Source organism: Pleurodeles waltl, chromosome 4_2, assembly GCF_031143425.1.
Source record: "Pleurodeles waltl isolate 20211129_DDA chromosome 4_2, aPleWal1.hap1.20221129, whole genome shotgun sequence".
Taxonomy (NCBI): domain Eukaryota; kingdom Metazoa; phylum Chordata; class Amphibia; order Caudata; family Salamandridae; genus Pleurodeles; species Pleurodeles waltl.
The window spans coordinates 1,027,764,635-1,027,782,377 of record NC_090443.1 but is presented as its reverse complement, the minus strand read 5'-3'; the positions used below and the strand labels follow the sequence as shown (position 1 = coordinate 1,027,782,377).

General features: G+C 44.9%; 1 protein-coding gene across 1 annotated transcript in view; it reads left to right on the top strand.

The window, feature by feature from the left end:
- CABP4 (calcium binding protein 4) overlaps nt 1–17,743 on the top strand; it is a 76,987-nt gene that overhangs the window by 29,393 nt on the left and 29,851 nt on the right. The window contains exons 4-5 of the mRNA XM_069232921.1: nt 3,938–4,047; nt 14,154–14,301. Of these exons, the coding sequence (XP_069089022.1) occupies nt 3,938–4,047; nt 14,154–14,301 (258 nt within the window). The remainder of the gene's footprint in view (nt 1–3,937; nt 4,048–14,153; nt 14,302–17,743) is intronic.

Below are 17,743 nucleotides of genomic sequence, written 5' to 3'. Positions count from 1 at the left end.
CCTGCAGTGCCCATGCCACTGGCATGGGCACTGCAGGGGCCCCCTAACAGGGCCCCACATAGATTTTCAGTGTCTGCGTGGCAGACACTGAAAATCGCGACGGGTGCAACTGCACCCGTCGCACCCCTTCGACTCCGCCGGCTCCATTCGGAGCCGGCATCCTCGTGGAAGGGGGTTTCCCGCTGGGCGGGCGGCCTTCTGGCGGTCGCCCGCCAACCCAGCGGGAAACTCAGAATGACCGCCGCGGTCTTTTGACCGCGGTACGGTCTTCTGGCGGTTCCCGCTTGGCGGGCGGCGACCGCCGCCCGCCAATCTAGGAATGAGGGCCATAATTCCTTTTTGCTCTCATGTTATTTTTCTGTGGATGTGTGATGGGTGGGTGCATTGATGCCTGTTGTCTCTCTATGTTTTAATTCAGCCTCTGTCTCATTTGCCATAAAAGCATTTAAAAACATTTTCATATACATTCGTAAAATCATTGTATATAATAAACTGACACAGTATAAAAAATGTCATATCAAACCTGATCAAGCAGGGCGCATAAAGTACATATTGGAGGGTGAGAGTCAAACATTTCTACAGGAATTTCTCGTAACTCTAAAAGAAAATCTAAAAATATTGGTATTGAACACCACACTCAGGGGCAGGTCTACCATCCTTCCTGGCAACGCCGCGCATCAGCTAAAAAATCTGCGCTGTGTTGCACGACAAGGAGAGAGTAGGAGAGCGCCGTATCTGGAGAGGTATGGCTCCCTTCTCCCCGCTCCCAAGCGCAGGTGCTGATTTCAGCTGCTGAGCACCCTGTACACACCTTTGCACAGTTCTTAATTTGAAGATAAAAAGGTGCCGGTGCCCAAACCCCTCCTCTTAAACACGCGGCTGCTGTAATTAAATGTGTGAACATGGAATACTGAGGCAGCTTAATCCTGAAGCCATCTCGGGTCTCTTCGATCCATATAAAGCCACTCCCTGCCCCTTCTGCTCACTCTTGCAGCTTTCTACTTTCTCCGTTTGTGACGCGTTTTCGTTTTTCCCTTCATCCGTTTTTCCCATATGTGCCTTTTGCTCGCAGCAAAGGCTTGAGGCAGAAGAATAAGCCGTGGCCCTCAAAAATGAGTGTAGGTGCTCTGCACCGGAAACAACAAGCACAAATTAAGCACTGCCTTTGCATCATGGTGCAAGGGTGAGTGCGAGAGTCTAGCATAGCTTTTGTACTGCAAGTGTACCTTTCCAGTACAAAATAGTAGGCCTAGACAACTTCTAAAACTTTTCACACTTTGTATGTGCACTGCATAGTGCAGCACACAGGGAAAGTAGGAAAAGCAAGGAGAAGTTACAATATTTCTCCTTTTAACGCCTGGTTTTAAAATGTGTTAATTTTTGACGCAGAACCCTGTCTCATATTTTTGGTAGAAAGGGTTTTGCATCAAAAAGGGTGGGTGGTTGCATGAGAACACCCACGTAACATCCTCTTTGCGCAAAATAGTGCAAATAGTGCCTCGCTCTACTTTGCGTTACTTTTAGTCAATTTCCAGCACAAAACAAGTTTTGCGCTGGGAAGTAAATAATGGAAAAAACATTTTGTACTGGTTTGCGTCACTTTCATGGCGGAAACCCAGTGCAAAACATTGGTAGATCTGCCCCTAAATATCTAAATGTTGAAATTTGCTCAATAAAATCCATTTAATACAACACTAGTAAAATTAAATATTCATACCGTTTTCTGATTATTGCACTCTCGATAAAGTTTAGAACTGCGTGACGTATGTCTGCAGAAGGCTATTTTTGTAAATACTCCAAGGCTGTCTGAAATTGTCTAATATGTGCCTTAGGTAACCTAGGCTCCTTTCCATGAGCCGCAGTGCTTTGTGTGTGAGAGCTCTGCTTTGAAGCACTTGGCAGCCACATGTGAGTGAGGAGCTGAGGTTTGTTTCTCCAAGAAATGATTGTGTTGAATGGTTTTGACAGACCTTCATTACATTTTGGAGTCCCCTTTGCCGGGCAGCCCAAGTCTCACCTGCAAAACCTGAGCTGTCATAATAGTTTACAGAGTCCAGTCTTTCCTAGTTTGTACTTTGTGATGTTGCAGCATTTGTGAACCTTGGTGTTTAAAGTCTAGGCTGGCACTCGTCCATATTTATGAGGCAGTATTTTCTCTGTGTCTATAGTTTATTGTCTGAAAGTAAAATATACTCCCCACATGTACCCGAAAATAGGACAAGTTGTGGTATATACATCCTTTTATACTTTATTTGTCCTTCTTTTGTCTAACGAGCTTAGTAAGGTGCTCTTACGCCCCCTTGCGGCTTGTTCTGTGAAAGACAAAACTACAGGAACTATAAATAAATACTTGTTCAGGTAAGATGTCACCCAACTCTCTTTTCTAACGTTTGCTGCTGTTACTGTGTGTACAGGGCCTTAGTGACCGGCTTTGGTTTGGTGTAGTGTGCTGGCACCTCAAAATCTAACAAGCATTTGCAATGCAATGGGTCTTGCATGTTTCGAACAAGTTAATTGTCATCTTTTGACAACAGCACCCACGACCAAAAAAAAAAAACATGAGTGGAAACTGAGAAAAGACGATTTAACAAAATAAAATAAAGTTAGCTTTGAAAAATAAAACTTTGCAATTTTTTTTGTCGTGGTGGGCACGTTTTTGCAAGTCACAAGTCTTCTGTTTGCAAGGCACTGGAAGTTAAAAAGAACAAAATAGTACCTCGATCACGTCGGGAGCAGCGGACGGGCACTAATTAAGTTGACTCATTTAGTGCTTGATCCCTGCTCCACAAAGAGGAATGGAAATGATGCCAGACTTGCCTTGATGTATTATGAGGCTGTAAAGAAGAGTGCCACGCAAACCAACAAATGGTGAACGACAGGCGAGCTCCAAGCCTTTTACTGAACACAACAGCGTCTCGCATACGAGAAGCATGCGCTAGGGCATGCACTCGCAGGCTCGACCCTAAAAACAGACAGTAAACAATGTATATTTAACTTTTCAACTGAAGACCTCCATTGGCAGTCTCCAGAAACTGAGACCTGCTCATCCTCCTAATCCCAAAGTTTTGTCTCACTCCAAAACTTAGAAATTCGTAATTTATCCGACCTTTTCCGAGGGACTTTAACCGGCAGACAGAGAGAGAACGACTTGGCCAAGTTACAACAATATAAACATATGGACCTAGTTTCTGAAGCCCTCGCCTCACAGAGCCAAGAGAATCTAGGGTCAAATCTGCCTGGCTATGTTAAAATGAAATTCCTGAGACTTAGCCTGTTTTATATCTCGATCTATGAATTTGAGGGGAAATGGAAGTCTACGCTTAAAAGAAAAACTGCCTGTCGACTCGGCGGACATAGGATTGAGACTCTATTGTACACAATATGTATCTGCCACAAACTTTTGTATTTAAGCAATATGTACTTACCACCGTTTTTTACCAAAGCAAAAATAAGATCGACAGTTGAGGCTGTTAGATATTGTTTTAGTGTCAGAGATAATAGTGCAATTATAAGGATAATGCCATTTTCAGACAAAGGGCCTGATTCTAACTTTGGAGGACGGTGTTAAACCGTCCCAAAAGTGGCGGATATACCACCTACCGTATTACGAGTTCCATAGGATATAATGGACTCGTAATACGGTAGGTGGTATATCCGCCACTTTTGGGACGGTTTAACACCGTCCTCCAAAGTTAGAATCAGGCCCAAAGTTTATAAAGCGCTTCTCTCTTGAGCTAGCAGCGGCTTTTGTCATTGATCTTAATTTAAATATGTCTAGATTATTTTTTAATCATCATCTGATATCTGCACCGATTGTGATATTTTGTTTTTATTGCGAACTTTTGATGAAATCAATAATTATCTATTACTAGCACCCCAAAACTTTCCTCACCGCTACCCCCCTTTCAGCCCCTTGTGTGTCTCTTGTGCTCCACAGTGGGCGGCCGTGTGGACTTCGAGGATTTTGTGGAGCTGATAGGACCGAAGATGCTGGCTGAGACGGCTCACATGGTGGGCGTGCGGGAGCTGAAGATTGCCTTCAAGCAGGTACTTACCGCAGATACTGGGTGTGGGTGGGTGTGGGGGCGGGGATGGGTAGTGTCCACGCCACACACAGAGCTGGTAGCCAACGTCTTTATTCATCAGTGTACAACATTCAACAAGTTTCTCAGTAACCCATCACTGTGAAAGACCACACCTCAACACCTCCTAGGCTGGTTCCGTTATCCCTTATGAGTCGCCCCGGGCCGCGGCGTCCTAGTGCTCACATTCCTAAGACAATACAGGGGGTCGCATCTGGGGGAGGCAAGGGGGGAGAAGGATAGGCATCCTCAGAGAGTGGGTCTGATGGGGCCAGTGCAATGATGTGTGCCATCACAGCCAAGGTGACCATCCCTCACTCTCTCCATGGAAATGATGGTGCGTGCAGAGGCAGCGTGGCACCCCCTGCTGGTAGCATGTAAGACGTTCATCTGGGATTGCCTTGTGCTGAGCCGAGGGGCTGGCTTGAGGCTTAGATCTGATGTCCAGCCCTGAAGGTTCCCACTGCAGACCAGTCACTGCCAGTGTTTATAGGCAGCGTTCAAGTGGCTCTGACTAATGACCCCCGATTGACGTCACTGCAGCTGGCCAGGGCTCTCGGCATAGCTCTGACACCCTCATGTGACAACCTGTGGTGGTTTCACACATCAGTTCCTATTCAGGATCTATGGAGCACTTGTCTTGAATTCCATAGCAAGCTGTCAGCACTGCGCATGTGCAATGTGTGAACACGTGTTGAATGCCTCAGTGGTTGTGAAGCTCGGGGAATACAAAACGTCACAGGCGCAGGAGGCACAGAATGTGCACAGAAACTCAGTACATATAATCGGAGAACATTTGTGCAGACCCTGCCTTGGCTAAGACAGCGCCCTAGGCGTGGGCAGAGTGAAAATTGGCGCCCTTGCTGATGCTAGTGAATTAATTGAGGCAGCAGGGGGTCCCTTTTGTACTCACTGGTCAGTACCTGGAAGAGCAGCGACTGGCCCCTGACCACAAACATCCCCGGACGTCCCTCAGTTCACCGAAATCACCGACAGCTTAGCTGCCTCCTGCAGATGATGGTTTTGTGGCTGTGTCTCAGCAGGGGTGAGTGGTGAGGGAGGGCAAGGAAGGGGGGCTAAAAGAGTACAAAAACAGCCCCCACGGTATGATAATGAAGGATTAAAAACACTTGAATCTGGCAAATCAGACAGATACGATTGGACAAGTACAAACCTGGAGCAAGATGAGAAGGGTGCTGCTGCTTGGATAACCTTAATGCACGCAGCTCTATGCAGCTCTATGCACCCCTTGGAATATTGGCGCCCTGGGCCCAGCTTGACAATGCTAAAGGCCAGCCCTACATTGCATGTGTTTGCATGGGGTAGCTTAGTACAGCCAGTCCTACAGGCTTTGCCAGTGCTTGCTGTCAACGTTCTTTGAGATCTCTAGGTTTTACTATTGCTGTCTCTCATTTTTTATGGACTAGGTCCCAGATTTATCATACTTTCACGCAGCGCAACGAAGCAAGCCTCCTTGCTGCACTGCGTGAAATAGAAAGGGCAGGAATGCTCCTTATTTAACATTATACTGCCCATTCCTGTCCTTTCCGTGCCCTAGTTCACTTTTGACTCCCTAGCGCCAACGCAGGCACCCTTGGGACACCTTCCTGCACATAAACAGCCCTCAGAGGCATTTTCCTCAATCTATGTGTGCTGCAAAATGCAGCACACATAGAAAGAGGAAAAAACAAGAATAAAGAAAATTAAGATATTTCTCCTTGTTACGCCTAACCCGGGGTGGCGTAGTATTTTGACGCATTCCCAGGTCTACCACTAATGGTAAATCTGGAAATGCGCCAAAATCCATGGATGGATGCGTGGGAACATCCACACCCCACCCATGGAACGCCTTCCTGGGGCAGCAATTTGCACTGCCTGGCATCACTCCAGAGTTATCAAGCCACCCAGGGCCACGCAAGGTGACTTAAGTGTTGGATTGACATCCCCTCCTGCGCGGAGCAAGGGCGATGCAACACTATAATAAATATGGGCCTAGGTGTGTTAAGGTCAGAAGTTTGAAGAAATGAAGAAGTAACCCGGTCACTCCACAATGAGATTAGATATTGTTTACAGATACCTGTGTTCCTTTGGTAAAATCAGGTCCATTGTTGAGCCCTTGTGCTGAGGTGGAAGGTGTAATGCACTACGCTGCTGTATGGTGGGAAGGATTTGTGAAGGAGTGTGTGAGAGGCTTTTTCCAAGTGGAGATTCCCAAAACCATTTAATCAGAAAGGAAGGTGGTTTGGTCGGTCCTGGGATCCTCTTAGCTGTCAAACTAGGAGTATAACTCAGTTACTGTAATTTACGCAAGGAGGCATTTGAGCGCAAAGGAATTTATTGAGTTAATTAGTTTGCCTTTATGGGATTATTGTGGACAAAAGCACCCCAGCAGTATTTCTGTTCTATTGAGGTGGACAATGTTGTCTCCTAGAAGTAAAACAGCAATATGCAGAATGAGCAGAGGTAGGTCTCTGTGAGTGCCATAGCATTAAGGTCACAGTCTTGGGAGAGGGTAGATATATAAGACCTTCAGTTCAGGAGGGTATCTCTGATTTGATGATTAATACAAGGATCATTGGCTTGAAAGGATGTGATTGAAAACATCTGTATTTGTAAAGTGCTCATTAAGCCCTTGTGTCTCTTGTTGCAGAATAGCAAATGTATTTTTCCCCAGTGGTACCCAACTACTGGGGGAGAGATATGTGTTTGCTCTTTGACAGTATGCCATTCTGTGTCAGTGCAGGACTAGCTTTGTTCCAACTTATGGTCCGGACTAACTTGATACATGGTGGATTTATCGTGCCTGATGTCTTTCCCCAAAGGGTGTGTGGGTGACTGTGGAGGTGAGGGAGTGGAGGGGATGAGTTAGTTATAGTTGGTAGACATGGTATCAGTGTTAACACTCCTGAGAACAGCAGAATCTTTTGGCATCTTCAGAGTATCAAACAATATGGTAACTACATGAAGGTTGATATCCAGGGATTGTGTGTGACCTTCCTAGTTTCACACAGGGTGATGTGTAGCTCACATTCCAGGTTATGGCACCCTGAGCAAATACATTTTTCCCTTAAAAGATGTTTTCCTTCTTTAAGGCTAAAACAAAAAAGCATAGTGTAGTCTAGGAGAGATCCAAGGGCCTGATTTAGTTCTTGGTGGAAAGGAATACTCAGTCACAAATGTGACGTATACTCCGTCCGCCGTCTTATGATCCCATTATATCCTATGGTGATCCTAATATGGTGGGCAGGATGTCCGTCAGGTTTGTGATGGAGTGTTCCCTCCCCCAAGATCTAAATAAGACCCTAGGTTCTTAGTAAAAAAAAAAAAAAAAAGAGCAAACCACTTTTAATGGAACCCAGCTTGAGACATTTGTATTTGTAAAGTTTACAATTTCCGGCCTAGCCATCAGGTCTCGGTGCTCATGGTGTTTGAGGGTAGTTTTGACAAGGCCATTGGGGAAAAGGATCTCTAAAATGTTATAACTTTAATCCTAGAACACTCTTTGCTTTAAGTTTGGTGACCATTTTAAGATAACATTACCAACTGGCAGGCAGTGGTAGTGAATCTCAAGCAATTACAAAAAAGGCACAAACAGGGGGAATGGAATGGGATAGGTTGCACACAGGCTCAGAAAAATACTTTCAGTTTATTTGTGCATGCACGTGTTACTATATTACAGCCAGACCTATTGGCTTTGCTAAGGGTGATGTACTGAGTGATGCGCAGTATCGTTCAGTAGAGAGGGACAATGCAGTAAATAGATAGCGTGAAGTATTAAGACAGCAAATTGAGGCGCAAAATCACCCTTAGTGCAACAATAGTATGGGTGTGGAAAAAATACTAGGGGCAAAAATCCCAAAGCCCAAATTCACTTTTAGGTGTAAAATGATCCCTTGTTGTGAAGTAGGAACCATGGGTGTATCACATCTTTGTGCAAAATCTCGTTAAGGTTCCAAATCACCATTGGTCTTACATTAACAGGAGTGTGGACATAGGTTTAGGAGCACAAATCACATTAAGAAGCAAATGCATATATAGGAGCAAAATCACTGGAAAAAAATGCAATTGGTGGCACATGAACAGAAGCACAGAAACACTTTTAGGGGCACAACTAATCTGCAGTTCATGAACACTTTGCTTCATGGTCTGTGCACCACAATAGTAAGCAATCTTCTGAGAAGTAGAAAAAACATCACAGAGAGACTGAAATACTAATCTGTACTGATCCAGCATGCGAATGGTGCTTTATTCAAGCAAAGGCTGAACGAGCTGACCAATCTAGCCAATAGCTGATGAGGGATGGCCCAACGCCCCTCATGTGAAGGGCACTTTATTCAAGAAATGGCTGAAGGAGCCTAAGCAACCTAACCAATAGCTAACGAGGAATGGCTCAACGCCCCTTATGTGAAGGGCACTTTTTTCAAGCAATGCTGGATGGAGGTTGAGCAACCTAACCAATAGCTGACGAGGGATGGCCCAACGCCCCTCATGTGAAGGGCACTTTCTTCAAGCGATGGCTGAAGGAGGCTGAGTAACCTAACCAATGGCTAATGAGGGATGGCCCAACACCTCTTATGTTAAGGGCACTTTATCTAAGCAATGGCTGATGGAGGTTGAGCAATCTAACCAGTAGCTAACGAGGGATGGCCCAACACACCACTTGTGAATGGCACTTTATTCAAGCAATGGCTGAAGGAGGCTGAGCAACCTAACCAATAGCTGACGAGGGATGGCCCAACACCCCACATGTGAAGGGCACTTAATTCAAGCAATGGCTGAAGGAAGCTGAGCAATCTAACCAATAGCTAACGAGGGATGGCCCAACACCCCTCATGTGATGTGAAGGGCACTTTATTCAAGCAATGGCTGAAGGAGGCTGAGCAATCTAACCAATAGCTGACGAGAAATGGCCAATCGCCCCTCTCTGTGTATGTGTATGGCGACAAGGATCACTCTGCATAGAACAGCCTCCAGAAACTACCTACTCCAGGAAAGCCCTGCACCCAACTCTCTAAGGACCACAGCCCCCATTCAGAAGGAACGAGTGGCATACCATAAACATCTGCAGCACACCTGCACAGGCGTAGAAGGGGTCCAGGCACCCATTAGACAGTGCATACATCAACCCAGAAAATCTATGAGTCAATGAGTGATTGTATGTGCTGCAGAGAGCACATCTCCGGATCTCTGAGAGACAACCACTGCTCTCTGTTCCCGAGCTGTGCTGTCTGCTATCATTCATCAATTTAACAAGGTCATGTAAGTGCACAATTTCACAAATATAGGTGCATGAACCCCTTTGGAGCTGGCACCTGTGCACATAACTCATTCACGAGACGGTCTCAAGACCAATAAATTCAACTTTTATTCCTGCTGTGGTTAAGTTAAAATGAAACTTGGGCAGTAGGTGGTTAATCTAGGCTTGACACTTGACAACATCTCCTAATACAAACCTCTGTGACCACATCTAATTGTTAAATGTCAAGCTGTGCTGGTTCTTTTTCCTAGAAGATGCAAAAGGCATCACACCTGTGTAACTGGGACAACCAATGCAGAGAACTCAAGTTTAAGCGACTTGTGCAACTTGTACCTGCCCAGCTAGAGCGCAGCAGCTCCTGCACTTTTCAATGAGCACTGGCATATTCCTGGCAGAGATCAGTGTTTAGCAGTTCGAATAAACACTAGGGGGTATATTTATAAGCCCCTACCGCCACCTTGTGCCACATTAACGTAATTTATTTTGATGCTACTGTGGCTCAACGAGGCCAAAATCTTGGCGCCATTTTTACAAAGTGGCGCAATGCATGTATTGCGCCACTTTGTAACCCTTTGCGCTACATTATGCCTGCGCCAGGCTTAATATTTGCAAAGAGGGCGTTCCCCATTAGGGGAGCCGAAAAAATGGTGCAAGGAAATCTCTGACATTTCGTTGCGTCATTTTGTACAACACTTTTAACGCCTGCTCAGAGCAGGCGTTAAAAGGGGGCTTGGATTATTTATAATGGGCCTCTTTGTACTCTGCAGGAGTAGCGCCAATATTTTGGCGCTACTTCTTCAGAGTACATTAATAGCGTCATGAAAAAGGAAGCTAATCCTCCATACTCTATGCTATGGTGCGCCAAATTTTAAATACAGCACACACATGGTGGCGGTAGGGGGGGGCACAAAGGGGCACAGGGAACGTGGTGCTGCACTCTGTGCAGCGCCACTTTACATAAATCTGCCCCTAGGTGCCTTAGACATGGCCAACAATGTAAGATAAATACTAGGAAACATACAGAAAGGATTTGTGAGCATACACAGCTAATTCTTTGGTCGTCTTTCTAAATTTATAGGCTGAAATAGTCAGACTTCATTCCGGGTGTGACATTCTCGGGTAAAAACCCAAAAGTCTCTGACAGGTCATGAAGTTTCTTTATTACATCACATATTTGTTCCTACAAAAGAACAAAAGGTTATAAAGCCAATAGGATGCTTATTAATTCCAGTGGTGGCTCCTCTGTATGGGCGGAGGAGCGTCGCCCTCCCGCCAGCAGCGGCAGCTGCTAAACCTTTAAAAGAAGACGATATAAACCATGTTTATTATCATTTTCTTTTAAAGGGGCGGGGCCACGGGGGTGACGTGCATTGAGGGGAGTGCTCCCTCAGAGCGCATGTGTGTTTGGCCCGCCGTTTTGGGCCGGCCAAACACACATGCGCTGTAGGCTCTCTCCAGCCCGGCAAGGGCCTCCCAGCCAATCCTGATGCTGCTTTAGGCATCATCCCCACATATCTTGCTGACAAGTTTCCTATCTCAGGTGGCCCTCAGCACAGCATCACAATGGAGACAATGAAGTGCAAAGATGAAAACAAGAAGGCAGGAAGCCTTCTCCATCTCTGCACCCAGGATGCCGAACAGCACCCCTGTACCTGTCGGGACTGGCCACACCTGCTCACTTTCAGGAAAGAATAGTAAGTAACAACCGCTTGTTAAAGTGCAAAAGTTCACCTGTCTGGTTATCTTGGCACTATAAAACCTTTTCCAGTTACAAGCCGTGCAGTACTTACCGATTCAGCCTCCCTGCACATGGGGGAACAAAGTACGAGACCTGCCTCCGATTTCAGAAATAGCCAGGATTTTAGGTTTTACTGGAAGCCCAAGAGGCTTGAACTGGCTCTAAGGGAAACTGGAAGTGAGCTCCACAATTGTGCTACCTTTACCCAGAATGTTCTTCCTCCCGGTCTTACTTTCTTACATTTTGGAATACTGACCAAATTAGCAGAGGCTGATTGTAAATGCCTCTGCGGTCTGTAGTGTTCAAAGAGTTTTTGCAAGGCAAATGGACCTGTCCTGTTTAAGGCCTTGTAGACCTTAACCATTGATTTGAACATTATCTTCTCTTTAACTGGGAGACAATGAAGTTCTTTCAGAGCTCCTGGGGATGAATCACACTGGGAATTGTTCAATGCCAGCTTTTCTGCTATCGTTTGAGCCCGATATAGCCTTCTCATTAGATACTCCGGGGTTCCAAGGAGAAACGCATTACAATAATCAATTCTGCCTAGAATCGCACATTGAACCACTAGTTTCCTTGCAGGTTGGATTAACAGCAGAACAATCTTCCTAAGACTTGGAAGGAGACCGGAACAGGTGCTGCTGTTCTATTGATATGTTCTTCCATAGTGAGCTTGTCATCCACATAGACCCCCAGGTTACGCACAACTTGAGCTACTTTCAGATTCTCAGTGCTCGCCCAGGGCCAAAAATCCTGTGGGAGGCCTTGGAGCACTTTAGAAGGGAAACAGCAATAGGGTATTCCGTTTTTCATTCATTGAACTCCAAAGAGTTCAATTTGAGGCAATTTGCCATCTATATATGGCAGCTATACAACCCTTCTACCGAGGCACAGTTTTCTGTGTCCACCGCTAAAATTAGCTGCATATCATCTGCATAATTAACAAATGTGAACCCTAACGATCTAATCAGCAGCAGCAGCGATCGTAAGTATATGTTAAGTAGTATAGGGCTCAATGCCGACCCCTGCGGGACACCATGCTCAATTCGCTTAAACTCTGAGCGATATGGTGGAAGAGATATAGGCCCTCATTATGAACATGGTGGTCTGGGCCGCCATGCCGGTGGTGGCAGTAGTTAACGCCACTGGCATGGCGGCCCAGACCGCCATATAATATTTGTGGCACAACCGCCACTTTTGTAACTCCGCCACCGCCAGGCTTCTGTCGCCAGGCAGCCTGGTGATGGCGGAGTTACATATCCGACTGGGCAGCGCTGCAGGCAGCGCTGCCCACCGGACAATGTTCCTGGTTCCACCACCCTTTCCCTGGTGGTTTACCCTGCCAGGGAAAGGCTGGCGGAATGGGTGCCTCGGGGCTCCCCTGGGGGCCCCTGCACTGCCCATGCACTTGGCATGGGCAGTGCAGGGGCCCCCGTGCACAGCACATTGCGCATTTCACTGCCCGATTTACGGGCAGTGAAATGCGCAACGGGTGCTGCTGCACTCGCCGCACTGCTACATTGCCGCCGGCTCCGTGAGGAGCCTGGCGTCAATGTACAGGCCCTGCATTCAGCAGGTCTGGCTGGCGGAAACACTGTTCCCGCCCGCCGGCCCAGCATAATTAACATTATGTGGCTGGCGGGGTCTTCTGCACGCTGGCGGTCTTTTGTTGACCGCCAGTGCCGAACTCAGCAGGTTTTCCCGCTGAGTTCAAATGAGGGCCATAACTTGGGACCTGTCTGTCAGGTAGGATTCAATCCAGTCCAGTAGTGTCCCCTCTCTTCGAATCTCTCACAGTCTGAGGATAAGAATCTGGTGGTTAATCGTGTCAAATGCAGCTGACAGATCTAGTAAGATTAGAACAGCTGTTTGACCATTAACCACCATCGTCCTCAGCTCATCCAGGGACAGGGTGAGTGCTGCTTCAGTCCCATGGGCTGGCCTAAATCCCATTTGTTCCAATTCCAGAATATTATGCTTTTCTAGAAAAGAGCTGAAGATGCACCTCTTTAAAGAACACTACATCAATGCAATAACAGTTGCCTTATCTTCCCAGAACCTAGCCACCTCTCCAATCACTCGTTGACTCTATCTTTGACTGGTGCTCTGCTGTTGTTTGAGCTATACAAGCACCGCATACATACACACAAACAAGTGCGATAAATAACCAAATGTTACATAAAAGAGCACATTCATGGAATGAGCAGAATGAAGGCTGTGAGAAGGAGAAAAGGAGGAAAGAACTGACAATAGAAGTGAGAAAGGAAATACAAGGACAATTTATTGTAAGACATAAACACTGATAACCACTGGTTTGTAAATGGTTTTAAAACACTGGAAAACACTGGAAAAAAAACCTGGAATTCACAACAAATAGAAACTGAAAACAGGTACCCTAAATATGTCTGACATATTGTCCTGTGTATACTGACTGAGACAGAAATAAAGGGAGAAAGCAAGCAGAAAGTAAAAGAGACTACTAGAGGACAACTGGGAAGGAGGTTCATAAAAGAAGAGATAGAACAAGAGATGCCCATTGTAGGTCCAGGAAGTCTAGATGGATGTCAGATTTACCTACCAATCAGTGGTTAACTGACTAAGTTAAATTGCTAACTTGTTGGAAATGCTGGTAGGATGATTCAGTGAGTGAAATGCTGAGTGGTAGCGCCTGCTCTGAACTGCTAGTCATGAATTTAAATTGTGGCGTGGCCAATTCTAACTTCCATCCTTCTAAGGTTCGGATATTCAGCACCACGAAATTAGGTAATAGTAATATTTATTATTTACATAATAGGGGCAGAAGAAACAGTGGTGTGCAGTTATATATTTAGAATAATAGTATGTGCATTTATCTAATCTGGATATTCCAAAAAATGTTTCATGGATTTGATCCCCCTGGTCCTACACTAGACACAATGTAGAGAGACAGAGGGGACAGAGGTGTAGATGATTAGATTATTGTGAGACAGACACTGTGAGGGGCAAAGAGAAAGAGATTGATAGTAAGTATCTGGAAGGAGGATGCTGTAGTACACCAGGCACCAAGTGAGCAGTCAGATCTCTGTTTTTCCCCCAGTTCGACATCAACGGTGATGGTGAGATCAGCACGTTGGAGCTCCAGGGTGCAACGCAAGCCTTCCTTGGGGAGCAGCTCAAGCTGAAGGAAGTGGAGGAGATCATCCGGGACGTGGACCTCAATGGAGACGGTCATGTGGACTTCGATGGTGAGAGCACGAGCGACCGGTGCACAAGCACAGCCACATCAACAAACATGCACAGACACACACTCTCTGTTGATCCCAAGTAAAAATATTTGGCCAGGTGTACTAAGCATTGTTATGGTTACAAATGCTCTGATTCTGCATTTGTGACCATGAAAATGCTTTTTGAGATGTACTTCTCCCATTTTAGGAGTTGAAAAAGTTTTTCTCACTCCTGAAATGGGATTGAGAACGCATACCGATTTGGTTTCTGGAAAGGGTGCTTTGTAGGCGTCCCTTCCAAATACCCAATCGGTAGGCTGTCAATAATGTGTGACTGAAATCCAGTCACAAACAATTGAAAAGTTACCGAGACCTCAAAGGAGGTGGTAACCCCTTTCCCTCTGAGAAAATAAACCAAACATTTGTTGAAGAATTAGCAGTGGTCTTCAACAAATTTTCACAGAAAAGAAAACTTTGTATTAAATGTAGCCCCATTTCCTTTAAGGAAAACAGGCTACATTTTAAAAATAAGTTTGCTTTCTTTAAAAGCAGTCACATAGATAGTGGTCAGCTGGCCACAGCAAGCCACCATCCTTGTGATGGTCTCCAATAGGAGTCTGTGACAATTTGCAACCTCACTTATTAATATTCATGAGGTAGGTCAGATTAAGACCATGTTCCAATTTTCAAAGGACAACCTATTACTACAAAGGCCTCTTCTAAAAGATCTTTATTGGTCATAATTTGTGACCACTATTTTATGACCAAATAGTCACACATCTGTCCATAGCCTGCAAAAATATATTTTGCAAAAACATAGAATGGCAAAATCTTGAACTTACTGAAATGTTTCCGAGAAAAAATTTCATCCAACATTCAATTACTAAATTCAGCCAAATGCTCTTTCCACAAATGTTAGGACTGAGTAGATGTACTATTTTAACTCAAGTCCTATCACACAAGGTGGCACTTCCTTTCTTGTGGGATAAAGTGCAGGTCGAATTGTTTGTTGGAAATAAATATGTAAGGGTGGAATTTTATCACTGAGGGCCAGATGTATCAAAAAAGCCTTTTGCGATTCGGTAATATCAATTTTTAAGAAATTGCTATTTCTGTGTTGCAAAATGCTATGTATCATAATTGCGATTCGGTAATAGCGATTTCTTAAAAATCGCAAATGCTACTACCGAATTGCAAAGTGCGATACAGCCCCCATTCGCACCTATGGGCCTGTATTTGCGATTTTTTTGCATTTCCCAAATAGCAAATTCCTAACTGGAATTCACAATTTTGGAAATGCAAAACCCCAGGGTGCTGGGGCCTAAGGCCCCCTCTGCTGCACCCCAAAAAGTTTTTGGGGACATGTAAGGCACACACATGCCAAAGGGGCATGTGTGCATTACATGTCAATTTTAAAAATGCACTTTTAATGCATTTTTAAAATTTGCACATGGTTACCACCAAGTTTTACTTGGTGGTAATTGAGATTCCTTAATGCCAAATTCGCATTAAGGAATTGCTTGATACATGTGGTTTAGAAATCGCAAATAAGGACTCCTTATTTGCGATTTGTTATTTAGAGAATCGCTATTAGCGAGTCGCAATTCTAGCTCACAATTTGGTATTTCATGTCGCTATTTGCGAAACGCAGATTGCGACACGCAAAACCACATTGCATTCGCTAAAAATCAAAATTTTTGCGAAACCTTATTTTCACGCTGCGAATGCCTTTGATACATCGCAAAAGGCATTTTTCCATTCGCAAACGGCCGATTTTTGCGATTCGCACCATTTGCAAATGCATCTGGCCCTACATTCCTTGTTTTCTTTTCCCTTATTTGTTTCAGTTTGCCATCTTTCTCACTCTTCCCCAGGTCAAAGTCTGATTGTGAAAATGAGTCCTGTTTCCCCAAAAATGAGTGAGTGTGCAGATGGTCACTACCAGCAGATACTTGCACAAATTTTGCACTTTCTCTCTCTCTCTTTCGGTCTCTCTTTCTTTCTTTAATAAGGAACATATTTGTGGATCAGGGCACACATGGGCTACATCTCACCAACAGTGTTAAAGAGGGCCTTTTACCACTGAGTTTTAGACAGAACTTTCTGTTAGACACAAAACTTAATATCAAGTACGTCCCGTTAGCCAGTGCTTTGTCTTAAAAAAGAGAAAGTAATTAATTCTGGCAACAACATACTATGTATATTCAGTGTTACAAATGTGTTCATGGTAATCATAGGTATGTGGCCACTGGTAGTGGCTGAATCCCAGTGTTGCACTAGGTCTTCCCACAGGTGTCACAGGTCTTCCCACAATCTCTCCTGGTTCATAAGTAGAGCTACCTTTAGTACTCAGAAAATAACAGTGGGCCAAGGATGGTTTCTGTCAGACCTGGTAAGGCATCTGGCTCAAAGATGCAATCCATCCAAGGCAACAAAGCCATGTGTACGGTAACATGTCCCAGGCAAAACTGACTTGTTTACGCTTTTATGTTGATGAATCAATCAAGGCAACACTAGTTTGCAAGAATCAGCCAACTGTTTCTCTACTAAACTCCTCACCGGCCTGTCTCGTGCTGCACTTAGTAAATATTATATTAGTCTAAGTACGGCTGTGACCTAGAAAGCCACTCATGGGCTTATAGGCAACATACAAATGGTGCTTGGTTCTAAGTAACAAGTTTTCCTTGACCTCTGCATTCTATATTACTAACCTCAACATGGGTTGCAGTGTTATCAAGGGTAGCACAGAAGATAATTGATTTGAGATTTTTATTGATGAATAGATATAAAGTAATAGCGAAGGCGTGGCCAAATAGATAAGATGACGGCGGCCATCTTAGAGTCATACAGTGGCCAGTACTCCAACTGGTGACAGCAGGGAGCTTGGAAGATGATGGCAAAGCAAGACCCTGGCAGAAATATTGTGACCTATTTTCAAGCTAGCAGTGGTAAAGCAAATGTGTTAGAGAAGGTAATCAAGGAAGGCTGGATGGATTTTATGGTGGCCCTTCAAGCCTGCGTTTCCATCCCAAGTGGAAGCTATAGAGAGGGGCTGTGAGGAGGAGAGGAATTGAATGGTGGGGTGGTTCTGTGAAGACACTAGGGAAGGCAGTAGAGGTTACACTTATGGGCCATTTGGGAGACCTCGCCGCCATCAATTTGTTCACAACTCATCCTAACTGCGTGTAGAAGAAACAAACAACTGAGGGACAATTTTGAGTATGCCGTGTGATTTTCAACAGCTGGGAATCACAGTTAAAGATATGAAAATCACAAAAGAAGGTGTGCTGTACTTGAGGGTCTGCATCCAAGACACAACATAGATACTCAGGACACCACTTTTTTCCAAAAGCAGCATACCCTCTGCATCTCTCTCAGCAGCTGAAGAGTGAAGACACTGATCTATCTACCCTAACTAAAGGTGAAAGGTTTCTGATGGGTTCCATTGGGAAAATCCACACCA